Source organism: Megalobrama amblycephala, linkage group LG1 (genome assembly GCF_018812025.1).
Source record: "Megalobrama amblycephala isolate DHTTF-2021 linkage group LG1, ASM1881202v1, whole genome shotgun sequence".
NCBI classification, from domain to species: domain Eukaryota; kingdom Metazoa; phylum Chordata; class Actinopteri; order Cypriniformes; family Xenocyprididae; genus Megalobrama; species Megalobrama amblycephala.
The window spans coordinates 39,196,902-39,209,603 of NC_063044.1; the positions used below are offsets into that span (position 1 = coordinate 39,196,902).

General features: G+C 37.9%; 1 protein-coding gene across 6 annotated transcripts in view; it reads left to right on the forward strand.

Moving 5' to 3' along the window:
- Window positions 1-360: 360 nt before the first annotated feature.
- The window catches only part of tnrc18 (trinucleotide repeat containing 18), a 74,415-nt gene continuing 62,073 nt past the window's right edge, over window positions 361-12,702 (forward strand). For 4 of the 6 annotated variants that reach the window (XM_048192394.1, XM_048192410.1, XM_048192415.1 and 1 more), the window contains exons 1-2: window positions 3,677-3,904; window positions 5,207-5,542. In XM_048192394.1, the coding sequence (XP_048048351.1) occupies window positions 5,332-5,542 (211 nt within the window). In that variant the 5' untranslated portion in view covers window positions 3,677-3,904; window positions 5,207-5,331. Of the gene's footprint in view, window positions 466-607; window positions 722-3,676; window positions 3,905-5,206; window positions 5,543-12,702 lie in introns of those variants that run through there. The other 2 variants (XM_048192404.1, XM_048192398.1) reach the window with 2 other exon arrangements.

Sequence of the window (12,702 nt, forward strand, 5' to 3'; positions counted from 1 at the left end):
AATATAAACATGAAACATTTGTTCAATAAAAGAATGGGTAAAATACAATAAAAGACGAGAGTTTAATGCACTAGTCCCTCAACATATTTTTCTGTGATACATATTATGTTGTGTAGTATACTACTCCATAAACGTTTAGGCTTAAAAATATTTATCAATTACAATTGTATAAGTTTCCTTAATAAAAAAAAAAAAAATCAATATTCATTAAATAGTCAGCTTATTTCAGTCCTGAACATGTAAACAATGATGGTCATAAAGGCAGAACAATTAAAAACATAGGCCTGGTATATATAAAATGTTTATTTCCACGACACGCATTCATTCAACACCCACCTTAACAACCGAGATGAGGGTCATCGTGAACAATGGACGAAAGAAGGGATCCTAAATCTACAATCCATGCTGGTTTTAGGCATTGGGAAAGGCGCACGTATGCAACCAACAACATCCAGAGGGAAACAGGTATTTAATCAGTACAGTTACAATTGCCAACACGAACAAACCCGACTGCGTCTGCCATTCGCTGCCGCTCGGCTGGTCATTAATAGCAGAGGCGCTCGGAGAGCCATGAATTCAGCTGTAGGGCTGCACTGATCACCACACGGTTTCCATAGCAAAGCAGCGCTATTGTTCCCGCGAGTCCTTGGAGAAAACGACCTGTCCTGAAGCTTTGCTTTTTCCCGAAAGTGTTGTCATTTTGGTAGGAGTTGCAATTGAGGTATGCTCTTTTAAACCTGACAATTCACGTAGGTCTTTTCCTCCTGTGTGACCCGTTTCCACTGCCTTCACGAGGACGCCTTGAAACCGCTTCACTAGAGAGGCGCGCTAAGGGGCGGTTAGAAACCGCACCCGTTTTTTTCCTAATCATCTTTTTTCCCAATGTGGAAAGGTCTCGTGAACTGATCGATTGATCGCCTAGAGTTTGCAGTTCAAGTTCAGATGAAATCGTGATGTGACTGACTTTGGAAGTGATTACGAAAACTGGAAAAATAAACTCTGATATTTCTTGAGCTTGGCTGTGATTTTGAAAGCAGATCACAGACCAGGGAAATTTCCCAATATTTAACATAAACATATGCAAAACTTTACATCCAGTTGATAAATTTAATTAAATTTAGCCTAAAGAAGTAATACGCCTTTGGTAAAGTGGGTTAAGAGAGTCTCATATGTGTTCACAGGAATTTTCAATCTTTTTGAAGAACCTTCAAATAAGATTATATTTCCATGTATAAAACCCATTTATACTGCGTGAAAAAAATATTAAGCTATGTAATGATATTATAAGACAACATTCTGTTTCCTGAATTATATAATTAAATTTTTATGGTTATTGTACAAAAGCCAAAGCTTTTAACAACAAACGCCAAAACCAATAACATATTTCCTGGAGAATCTATAGTTTGACAGGTTATTTTTTTATTAGCTATTCAGTGTGCCACCTGGAGACGACAATATAAACTATATAGAAAGATAGGCCTATAACAAACTATTCCTAAATGTTTGTGTCACTAAAATAAATATGCGAACTTCATTTTATTCAGTTAAAAACTAAGGCTGTCAGTAAAATAAAATATTTTTGCTTATCTAGAGATTTATGAATAACAGAATGGAACTGTAATAATATCAGATAATAAAAGATAAAGCGTTGAACACAGTTAAAGGGTTAGTTCACCTAAAAATGAAAATTTCTGTCATTTATTACTCACCCTTATGTCGTTCTACACCCGTAAGACCTTCGTTCATCTTCAGAACACAAATTAAGATATTTTTGATGAAATCCAATGGCTCAGTGAGGCCTGCATTGATAGCAAGTTAATTTACACTTTTAAAAAGAAAGCTACTAAAGACAGTGGTTCAACCTTAATGTTATGAAGCGACGAGAATACTTTTTGTGTGCCAAAAACAAAATAATGACGTTATTCAACAATATCTAGTGATGGGCGATTTCAAAACACTGCTTCATGAAGCTTCGAAGCTTTACGAATCGTTTGTTTCGAATCAGTACTTCAGAGCTTGTTTCAAACTGCCAAAGTCACACCCCCAGTGGTGAACCATTGAAATTTCGAAACACTTACGACATAACTATTGCCCTGTCCAAATACCCACACTTGCGGTCTTTGCACTTGACCACTTGTCTACTTACATGACATATTTCCTGTATTTGGCTCAAGTGTTCAAGTAGGTGTGAGGACTGCAAGAGTTTGTAGAACTTTTGATTACCCGATGGGACACATTTATAGTGTTGTAAAAAATGCAAGCGTTTACAGATATTTTTTAAATTATTATTTTCAATACTTTGCATTTTAAAATACACTTCTAAATGTCTGTTCAGTGGTCGCTATGTAACTAACAGAAGACACAATTTTAAAATTGTGGTGCTTCTTTAAGTGATAAAAAGCAGTTGAAAATGATGTACAAAATATACATAGCCCACTCATCTTTACATCAATAAAATGCAACCTCATGGGCAGCGTGCAACGTGTAGAGCTAATGCACTTCGGGTGACCCGAGTTCAAGCCCCGGCTCGTGGTCTTTTCCCAATAACCCCCCCCCCTCCCACTTTGCTTCCTGTCTAATCACTGTCCTATCATAATAAAGGCAAAAACGCCAAAAATAAATCTTTAAAAAATAAAAAAATAAATGTACAACACTATTTTACCACCAAATTATATGTAATATATAATTAATTTAACTTACACGTAATGCATGATGGGATACGCTTAGCCTTGAATAGTGTGGGTTTAGTGTGCGTTAAGGGCACTGCATTTGGGCATTTTTAAGACACGGGACAGTCTTGCGCACTTACTTCCTGTCACATGCACGAGCTCTCAAGTGGCCAAAGACCGCAAGTGTGGGTATTTGGACAAGGCAGAAGCCTCGTTTACTGAAATCGCGTGACGTTGACAGTGATACACACTCCGAACCACTGATTCGAAACAAAAGATTCGTAAAGCTTCGAAGCTTGTTTTTTTTGGTGCACAAAAAGTATTCTCATTGCTTAATAACATTAAGGTTCAACCACTGTAGGCACGTGAACTGTTTTAAATATGTCTTTAGTAGCTTTCTGGGCATCTGAAAGTGTTAATTATCTTACTGTCAATGCAGGCCTCACTGAGCCATCGGATTTCATCAAAAATATCTTAATTTGTGTTTTGAAGATGAACAAAGGTCTTACGGGTGTGGAACGACATGAGGGTGAGTAATAAATGACAGAATTGTCATTTTTAGGTGAACTAACCCTTTAATATATAACTTTGGCAGCCCCACAAAACGTCTATTTTCTCTCAATTTTTTCGCGGAAAGTCAAGCGCCCCCTTGCGATACCCGGACCCAACTACGAAAACCCTTGGTCTGAACTACTAGGTCGGCCTACAGCTCATACCAAGAATGCTTTAGTTTAGAGAGTGGACTCATGTATAGAGTGTGTTCATTGAGTTTGCTAAAATAACCATGTCCGCATCCGTCTTTTTAATGAGTCGAATTTGAGCGGCCTTGAAACTGCCCTCCAAAAATTCTTCGCTTGTTTTGATCATTGAAGTCTTGAAGGAAGGGGAGCTTGAAACAGTTCAACCTCCTTGTTCCATAATTGGTTTTATAGAGCTGGCGAGCAGCCAAAGTGTTTACATGGAGTTGATTGACACATCTGTGGACCAATCATGTGCTTCGCTGTAGAACGTGTCGGGTGAGCTTCGCGGAGGCGGAGCTTGTTAAACAATGCTTGTTTCATTGCAGAAGAGTTTACCGAGAGCTACAGTGGTTTGAACACAGGGCCTTCCCCCGTATGTGCTTTCGCTCTGCGTAACTGCGGATGGTTTGTAAATGGAGTCTAAGAAATTTTCCACCACACGTCTCACGGATTTTGCGAAGAAACTGGATTTTATAAACTGAGTCGCCATTTCAAGTAAGACGTCGCCAGCTTTCACTCCGTTACACAATAACATGATGTTTAGGAAGCAAAATCGGAGACACTTTTAGAAAGAATGTGCTGCTTTCGCGATGAAAAGGCGGGGGATAGTTTGACTTACACGGTTTAGTAGTGCTTTATCTGCAGCGCACTGAACGCTGTGCTCGAGCCATTAACGTTTGGGCGTAAAAGTTTCGTTGCTGGAAATGGAAACGGGAAAGTTTGAAACGTGGCTGTCTGTCTGTCGATCGGGCTGCTGTTGCCATCATGAAGCATGGCTGAATAACATGCGCGTATCTAAACTTATTTTCATTCGTGTTGGATTACTTAACCTTGCCATTTGCGGCAACATCCAAGCTACTAAAAGTTGCCGTGTGTAAAGGTCAGTCGAAAAAGGCGTTATTAAAATTCCTGAAATTATAATAATAACAACAACAACAACTTGATAAAGTAGTGCGTTAAATCCCATTTGAAAAGGAAGAAGTGGAACCGCACAAATGATAGTCCAGTAACATTACCATCTGTTTGAAGTTAATAACGCCCAATATAACGATATGAGGCTGCAGTGACAAACTGTTCAGCAGGGTATTACATGATTCAAACTGCATGCAGATCTGGTTATTAGTTTTCTGAGATGCTTCCGACATTATTTAGATATTACAGAATTATGTTTAGCCTATTATAGCCCATTTGGAGTGGATAAACTGGGTTTGTTTTCAGACAAACGGTTCGGCAATATCAGTCCGTTAAAAGGTAGCCTACAAGAAGCAAAAAAAAGAGAGAGAAAATAATATTGTTTTTCAATCATTAACATGTTTAATCGATATCAGTCATTCGCAAATGGTGGTTGTTACATACGTCCGTTTTTTAGAAATATTTAGTTTTTACTGTCTCGTGCACGTCGCGCGTTTAAACATAAACAGACTGCTCTTGACCGTTTATATATATACAGCCTTCGAAGAATATAAATACGTTTGAATGAGTCACTTAATGCGCGAATGATCGGTCAAGTCCCCTCCAAAAGGATGGATTTTCGCCCAATATACTGCAGATTACCGTCTGTTTATCCTAAAACGGACTTTTCGAGAGCGATATTAAACGTTTTGATGTCTGTTTGCAGCCTCACCACTCGCACTTGAGAAGATTACTCTCTTTTTCCAGCGATCTAGTTGAGATTAAAACTGCGTCATTATATGACAGCACTGCTTGTGTTCATCTCCATGTAATTTTTGGATTCTGTTCAGTAGTGATCCGCATCTATCAAGAATATTTTCTTCTTCTTCTGTTTTGTTTTTGTAGGTCGGCAGAATGCCGGATAAGGACACTGATTTGCCTAGGAATCTAGGGACATTATAGCCATTAAGACTGGCTTATTCGGATTTACCCGATCGGACTGTTTCTTTGATCAAGTTGGGTCATTGTGGATGATGGATGGCCGAGACTTCGGACCCCCCAGATCTGTTCACGTACCGCCGCCCCTTCTCTCGGGGCTGCCCATGGAGTCTCACCGACTCGGCGCGGCCGCTGCAGCCGGCAGAATACCACCGTCTCCCGGTCATCTGGGCGCGGGGCACCCGGCGGCTCTACACACTGGAAAATTTCTTTCATCGGCCATGAACCTACATTCTCACCATAGTAAGTGCAGTTTTAATTTTCCTCCTTTCAGTATTTAATTTTATATTTTTAAAGTGTAAAACATAAGGTCGCTTTCTAACTTTTGTAAACAATTTGCAGTACAGCGCATTTTTATATGGCAAGACTTTACAGAAATATGGGAAGGAATGAATAATGTTTGATAGTGTTAATAATTATTAATGCATCCTTTTAAGTTTACGTAGTATATGTGCGCTAACACTTGTGTAAATATATACGTGTAATAATGAATATATTCACAAAGCAATACTCGCGCATTCACTTTAGCGTTCAGCTGTCGTTATAAACATTTATGCGAACAGTTGTTTTTGAAAAACCGTGGACTAGCAGCGCTCAAATCAAGCGTGTAATTCTTCTCTGTTCGCTCGCGAACAACATTAGAAAAATGCTAAAACCGTGTAGAGTAATGCGTTTTTGCATGACTTCAAATTCAGCTGTTCGAGTAAAGCACGAGGTGTGTTTTGGGCAAAAGACCTAAATGTTTTAACTAGCATCTATTGAAAATCGACAGTATGGATTTATGACTGAAATTGCCCCATTTGTTTTCCATCGTTCCCCCTCCTCTGGCTGGGGCAAACACTACAATTATTGCTCTCCCCGAGTGAACTATTGCCTTCCCTGTCAGTCATTTAAGGCGCAGTGTCTGACCATGGTGTTTAGAAATGCTCTACACTGCATATTAAAGGAGAATTGTGTTTGCTGAGATGCATTTTGTACTGTAGGCTAAGTGTTATGATGATCTTATGCAGATGCAATAGCTGAATTTGCAGTAGTAACGTGTTAATATTGTATTATATATTTTCTAGTTGCTTTTCTACAAGTTATTTTTGAGGTTAAAACTATCATACTTGACCCTTTTCCAGGAAATATGTACTGCATAGACATAATTTACTTAATTGGATGCTGAAGGAGAACATTGTGTTGTGATGTCCCTTCTAGGATGCAAAAAAAGGCTTTATTGTCAGAGAAAGAACCCCTAGTGTATTATGTATTTCTGCAGCTAATTTCAGTTTCTGTTACTGTCTCAGTGCATTATTTTGAAATGGTGGCTTCTGTCTTGTGCACTAATTGAAATGAATGTGTTACGGCTTGTATTGCTACAATAATTCAGTAGTTATTGTTGTTTATTGTTGTAGTTGTTAAAATTCTAAATTGTAAGTCGTCATTAACCAAATGACTGCAGAACAGCGTTAATGATGCCAAATAGAATAGCTGCCTTGTGTCCTGGGGCTGGACCCAGTGCAAATTATTTGTAACAAATGTAGAAGAAACCACTATCTGCATCAAAGGCTATCACAAATGACAACAATGCTGGGTTTGTGGAAGAAAAATTCAGTCCTGTTCCGGTTTTAATTTAAAAATGTATCTCTGATATTTCATTAATCTTTATATAGTGATTAATGAAGTTTCAGACTTTCTTTCCTTTTCCTCCTTTAACTAGATGTAACACCTTGCAGATGTCAAAGAGAACCTTTAGATCTCTGAAGAAAGGAGATTTCACTTTGTTTAGGGGTGTGTAGATGTCAGCAGTTTACCATGCATATTTCCCATCTACCTGAGAGCTTTGTGTTAGTTTAGTCGCCCTCACACTAACCTTCGACTACCGTGACATTTTTACATCATGTTATTGGATGCTTTATACTGATAAGATTTGGCTAGTGTGTGTAATAAATTATATCACTGCATCTGACAGCACCTTACCCTTGGATGATTAACTTTCCGAGATGATGGTTTTATTATTATTGCCTTGAGCTTTGAGTCATCTAGTTCTTTAAAGAATTAAAAAATGCATTTTGTTGTTGTTGTTGTTGCGGTGTGTGTGTGTACAAATGCATATATTTTTTTTTTTGCAATTTCTTGGTTACAAGAATCAATAGAAGCCTTCAAAGGGCATGTGGAGCTTTTTGCTCATGAGCCAAAATTTGTGCTCTTATTATTTTGTTTTTTTTGATCTTGCCAATACATTTTATGTGGCACTAACCTACCACACAATGATGTAATTGTAATTCTGTATAAAAAAATGCAAATTTGACATTATATAAGAGCATTTATTTTAAAATGTACTCCATCCAAGTGGTCATCACATTGACTTCTTTCTCATTGAGATGTTTGTTTGTATTTTATGACTTTTTTCATAAACGGTCTTCTTACGTAGTTGTAATGAGTGGCGGATACATCATATGTTTATGGAATGACTCAGTTTCCTGGGAACTGCCCGAACATTCCATTCTTTCCAATAATAACTGTTCAATAGCCAAATTTCCTCTGTTTGAAAGAGAAAACAGATTTCAGTCTCTTGTTCTGCTGTTCACCAGATTCTATGGAATATGTTGTTTTTTGTGACTAGATACATTAGTTACTGATTAGGATAGATGGAAGAGTTAAGAGCAGCATGTAAGCATGCTATAACTCAAATTTGTTCAATGTTCAGTACAGTGCGCAATGTCGGGAAGTGAGGTTTTTAAATGATATTTTCAAGCACTTTATACACGGACATGTTGAAGTTGTAAAGGAAGGCTGCTTTTGAATCCCAGTCTCAATGCTAGGTTACGAGGGAGGGTGGCTTCTGGTTTGTTGGATTTAAACCAAGTCACATGGTGAAAGACTTGAGGGGCATGTGAGCAAAACTTCATGCCTGAAGTTTCATGTGGAATATATGTAATTTGAGTTTTGAATATACATGGCCTTGTACTTGTGTGGTGGAAAGAAAGCAATCTCATTTTGTGCCATATGTGTGCTTCCCAACAGATTCAGAAGTATACTGGTTTTAACCCAACTGTTTGTAATGCTGCATTACTAATGCTCTTCTGTTTGATTCTGTAAGACTTTGTAGAATTGTCCAGAAGAAAGAATAAAGCTTAGTCCTGGAGAGGATAGAACCGTGTAAACGAGTAATTTAGTTTGTAATATTCTTACTCGAGGAAAGTAGATGTTTGAGCAAGCTAAATTAAATGTAAGTGTCGCTCTGTTTTTGGAAAGGGGTGGGTGGACCTTTTGGAGTTTTTGCACCAGCTTGTGAAGCAAACATGTACAACATTGAACACTCGTTCCAAAAATTTCACGCATGAATCCAACTCGCCAGATGGCTGTTATTCTTGGATTTCAAAGTGACAACATTCTGTCCCTTAACTTTAATGCTTTACATTGCTGTTATGGAAAGCTTTTTACTGAAAAGTAGCTGCAGAGTGTTTCTATAGGAAATGCATTTTTCCTCCACATGGTTTATCTGTAATTTGTCCTAATAGCAACCAATTTTATGCAGTCTGACAAGGGCCCTATATGAACACATTGTTTATGAACTGTAAATCATCATGAACTGTAAATCATCATAATGTTAATAGAACTGCAGATATTTTCTTTTCTTTTATATGTATATAAATGGGAAAATGTTGTATTTAATGTTATACATGTTTTCCTTTGAGTAATGGCTTTCTCATTTTTACAGTTTAGATTCTTAACTTTTCACATTTGTCTACTCATTTGATTTGCTTCTAAAGAAGATCAGCTGATTCAAATATGTTTTGAACACCTCTTGATAAAGTATAGCCATTTAAAACTGACCTGTAAACACAGCATAAATTATATGAATCATCACCCAAAGGGCTTTGTTTTTGGGCGTCTAGTAGGAAATGGCAGTGGATGTTGAGAGCTTAAAGTGATGGTTTGAGAAACATGAATCCTGGAGCGTTTTATAGGTATATAACCTGCCCATCTGCTGGTCTTCACATTTAACAAGGAACAACACTGAAAGAGGAATGCATAGCACTACATTACATTTGAGTCCCCTTTATTTTATATATGATACAATTTATATGACAGTGTAATTAATGCAATTGAAAGTGATTTGCACACTTTTGCACACACATTGGAACTAGGTGGATTTACTCACCTACATGATACTGTAGTTTAGGGACAGTAGCATTAAAGGGTTAGTTCACCCAAAAATGAAAATTCTGTCATTTATTACTCACCCTCATGTCGGTCCACACCTGTAAGACCTTCATTCATCTTAGCAACACAAATTAAGATATTTTTGATAAAGTCTGATGGCTTAGTAAGGCTCTGTGTTGCCAACAATAACCCTCCTTTTTTCAAGGCTCAGAAAGCTACTAAAAACATATTTAAAACAGTTCATGTGACTACAGTGTTTCAATCTTAATATTATAAAGCGACAAGAATACTTTTTGTGCACCAAAAATAACAAAAAAAATGACTTTATTCAACAATATCTAGTGATGGGCAATTTCAAAACACTGCTTCATGAAGCTTCGAAGCTTTACGAATCTTTTATTTCGAATCAGTGGTTGAAACTGCCAAAGTCATGTGAACTATAAGTTTCAAAACACTTACGACATAACGAAGACTCGTTTACTGAAATCATGTGATTTTGGCGCTCTGCACCACTGATTTGAAACAAATGATTCGTAAAGCTTTGAAGCTTCATGGGTGAACAAACCTTTTAACATGGTTTTCTGTTGCTGGGAAGGAGGATGAAGGAGAGCAAGCTTTAATTGTGTAATACTCAATTTCTTGGTAATGACTGACATGTTCAGGGATTGTTAAAGGATATTAATCTACCTGAAGATTATCTGGCTTTCTGAACTCCAGAGAATGATTCACTAAGTTCGTTTTGACCTGCATTTTCTGCTTGATGGTTTTTCCTTTCTCGTTGTCTTAGAGACAGTAGTGGTCTATTGTTCAGACTAAAACAATCATCCATTACTTTTTTTTTTACTTCCTCGTCTTATATTAGTAATGCTAGCTTTAGCAATTGTAATAGCCTTACTAATAGGGGGATGTTAATGTTTGTTCAACATGCTGAACATGAAATGTAGTGCATGAAACCTGCCTTTCTACTCCACAGTGCACTCTTTTAACTGGGTTCCCGTGAAACTTTGAATTACCGAAGCATCATGGGAAAATGCAAATCTTTGCTTGATATGCCTTTGAAGTGCGCTGCCTTTTGGAATGTACGATTGATCGATTTTCATATGCCGCATCAGAGGATCCCGGAGTTGCAGCCCTGCTGGTGGTTTATGGGCTGTTTTTAATAGAGGACCCTGGTGTTTGGCCTCAAGATAGGAATGACTGCCTCCACATGGTTCACTCCCCTCTAGATTTTGGGGTTTGGTTTATTGATTCCATTTGAGCACCCTTTTTTTTTTTTGCAAAAACCCCAAATGGCAGCTCAGTTTTCTGTGAATCTTAGAACTATCTTAGCATTTTCCTGTTGTTACACTAGCTTGCGGGTATCCAGAGCTGAGCATGAACGTTCCTGTTGTGTTACATTTGTTATTTCAGCCTTTTCTGTTTAATAAGCTATACATTATACCATCGTTTTGATGACTTCTCCAGAAATGGCTGCGCTGCCTTAATCAGGAAGGGAACAAACCCGCATTTATACCTTGAAGGGTGTTTTTAGGGGGGAAAACCACTTGTAAAAATGGCCTTTGCCATCCAGGTGTTATCCTTTCCCGTTCTGTATGCTGAGGTTTCAAGGTTACAGAAACCTTCCTATAAAGTGCAGAGAGGGGGAAGGAGCTAAACCAGTGATTTGTTGCCGTTTATTTAGCAACGGGATGTGGCGAGAGTCGAATTAATGTGTGACCGTCCTCGGTGCTGTCTGGTTCTATCACGGCAGTGGGACTTACTCTGTGGTCTGCCTGCAGCGTGGGCCGAGCGGGCCGTAGTAGACAGTATGAGACCTGTCCCTCATTGTGATCTACTGTGACAGGCGAGGAGCTCAGCTGAAAGGGTGAATGGTAAAATGCAGGAGTCCAACCCCCTCTCGTCCTGAGTGGTATGGAAGGAGAGAAGGGACTGACGGAAAGAGAGCAAGGGGGGAGGATGTGTGTAAACGTCCTGCAGCCTTGACTTTCCTCTGAATTAAACATAAAGTGTTTAGTGTCCTGCCGTGTAGACCCCATTTGCTCATCCTACATGGGTTAGGCGATGCACATATTTGAAATAAAATGCCCCGGCTGTTAGACATGCTCACATGAACGTGTTTTATGAGGAGTGCTGAGGTCTCACTGGAGTGTGTTTGCAGCTTTATTTTTTTGTTTTAAGTGTCCGGATGATTCTTTTTTTCCTCATTTGAAGCTCTTCTCCCTGAGTGTTTGATCTTGCTTCATAATGCTGCCTGAAAGAGGAAAAAAAAAACCTGGGAAGTGCCAGGAACTAATGCAGAATTCCCTTACAGCAAGAGTGGGAAATGGAACATCCCTGATTTAACATCTGCAAGAAGTGTTAGAGGGGAAAAATGTTATTAAAATGTAATTTGACTAAGTGATTGGGAGAATGATTAGATCAAGTTTCTTTGTTGCAGACCCTTATGGCCTAGAAAAACCACACCATGTCTATTGTTTAATTTGGATGTCTTTGCTAAAGGACAAAGCAGAAATAGCTTGCTGATTTATGCCACATTTAGGTTTGCTCACTCTTCTCATTAATTGGTATTGTTTTTTTTTTGTTGTTTTTTACATTTTATTGCATATTATATTATAATAAATTTTGCATTACATATATACAGTAGTCAACATTTGAAGTGGATCAAAAAAGTTAATCAAAGTTGTCCTAAGAAGAAGGGTTTTAGGACAACTTTGATGAAAGGTTTTGATCTACTTCAAATGTTGACTACTATATATTGGTAGGGTTATATTGTGATTTCGGTCCCACTTTATATTAAGTGGCCTTAACTACTATGTACTTACATCAAAAAATAAGTACAATGTACTTATTGGGTTCATATTGAATTGCAAAACACATTTGCTGCTATTGAGGTGGGATACGGGTAAGGTTAGGGAAAGCTTTGGTGGTATGGGTAGGTTTAAGGGTAGGGGTAAGGGTTAAGGGATGGGTCAACAGTGTAATTATAAATGTAATTACAGAAATTAATTACAGATGTAATTACATGCAAGTGTTTTAAAAATATAACTACAATGTAAAAACATGTATGTTCACAATAAGTGCATTGTATCAAATGAGTAATTTAAATGTAAGTACATAGTAGTTAAGGCCACTTAATATAAAGTGGGTCTGTAATTTCTTTATTTTTTATTTATTTTGTGAAGGGTTGATTTTCAAACCTTTGCCCCAGTGATTGCGTTGCTGGAAGTACTTTTATAAATTGGTATCTAAAA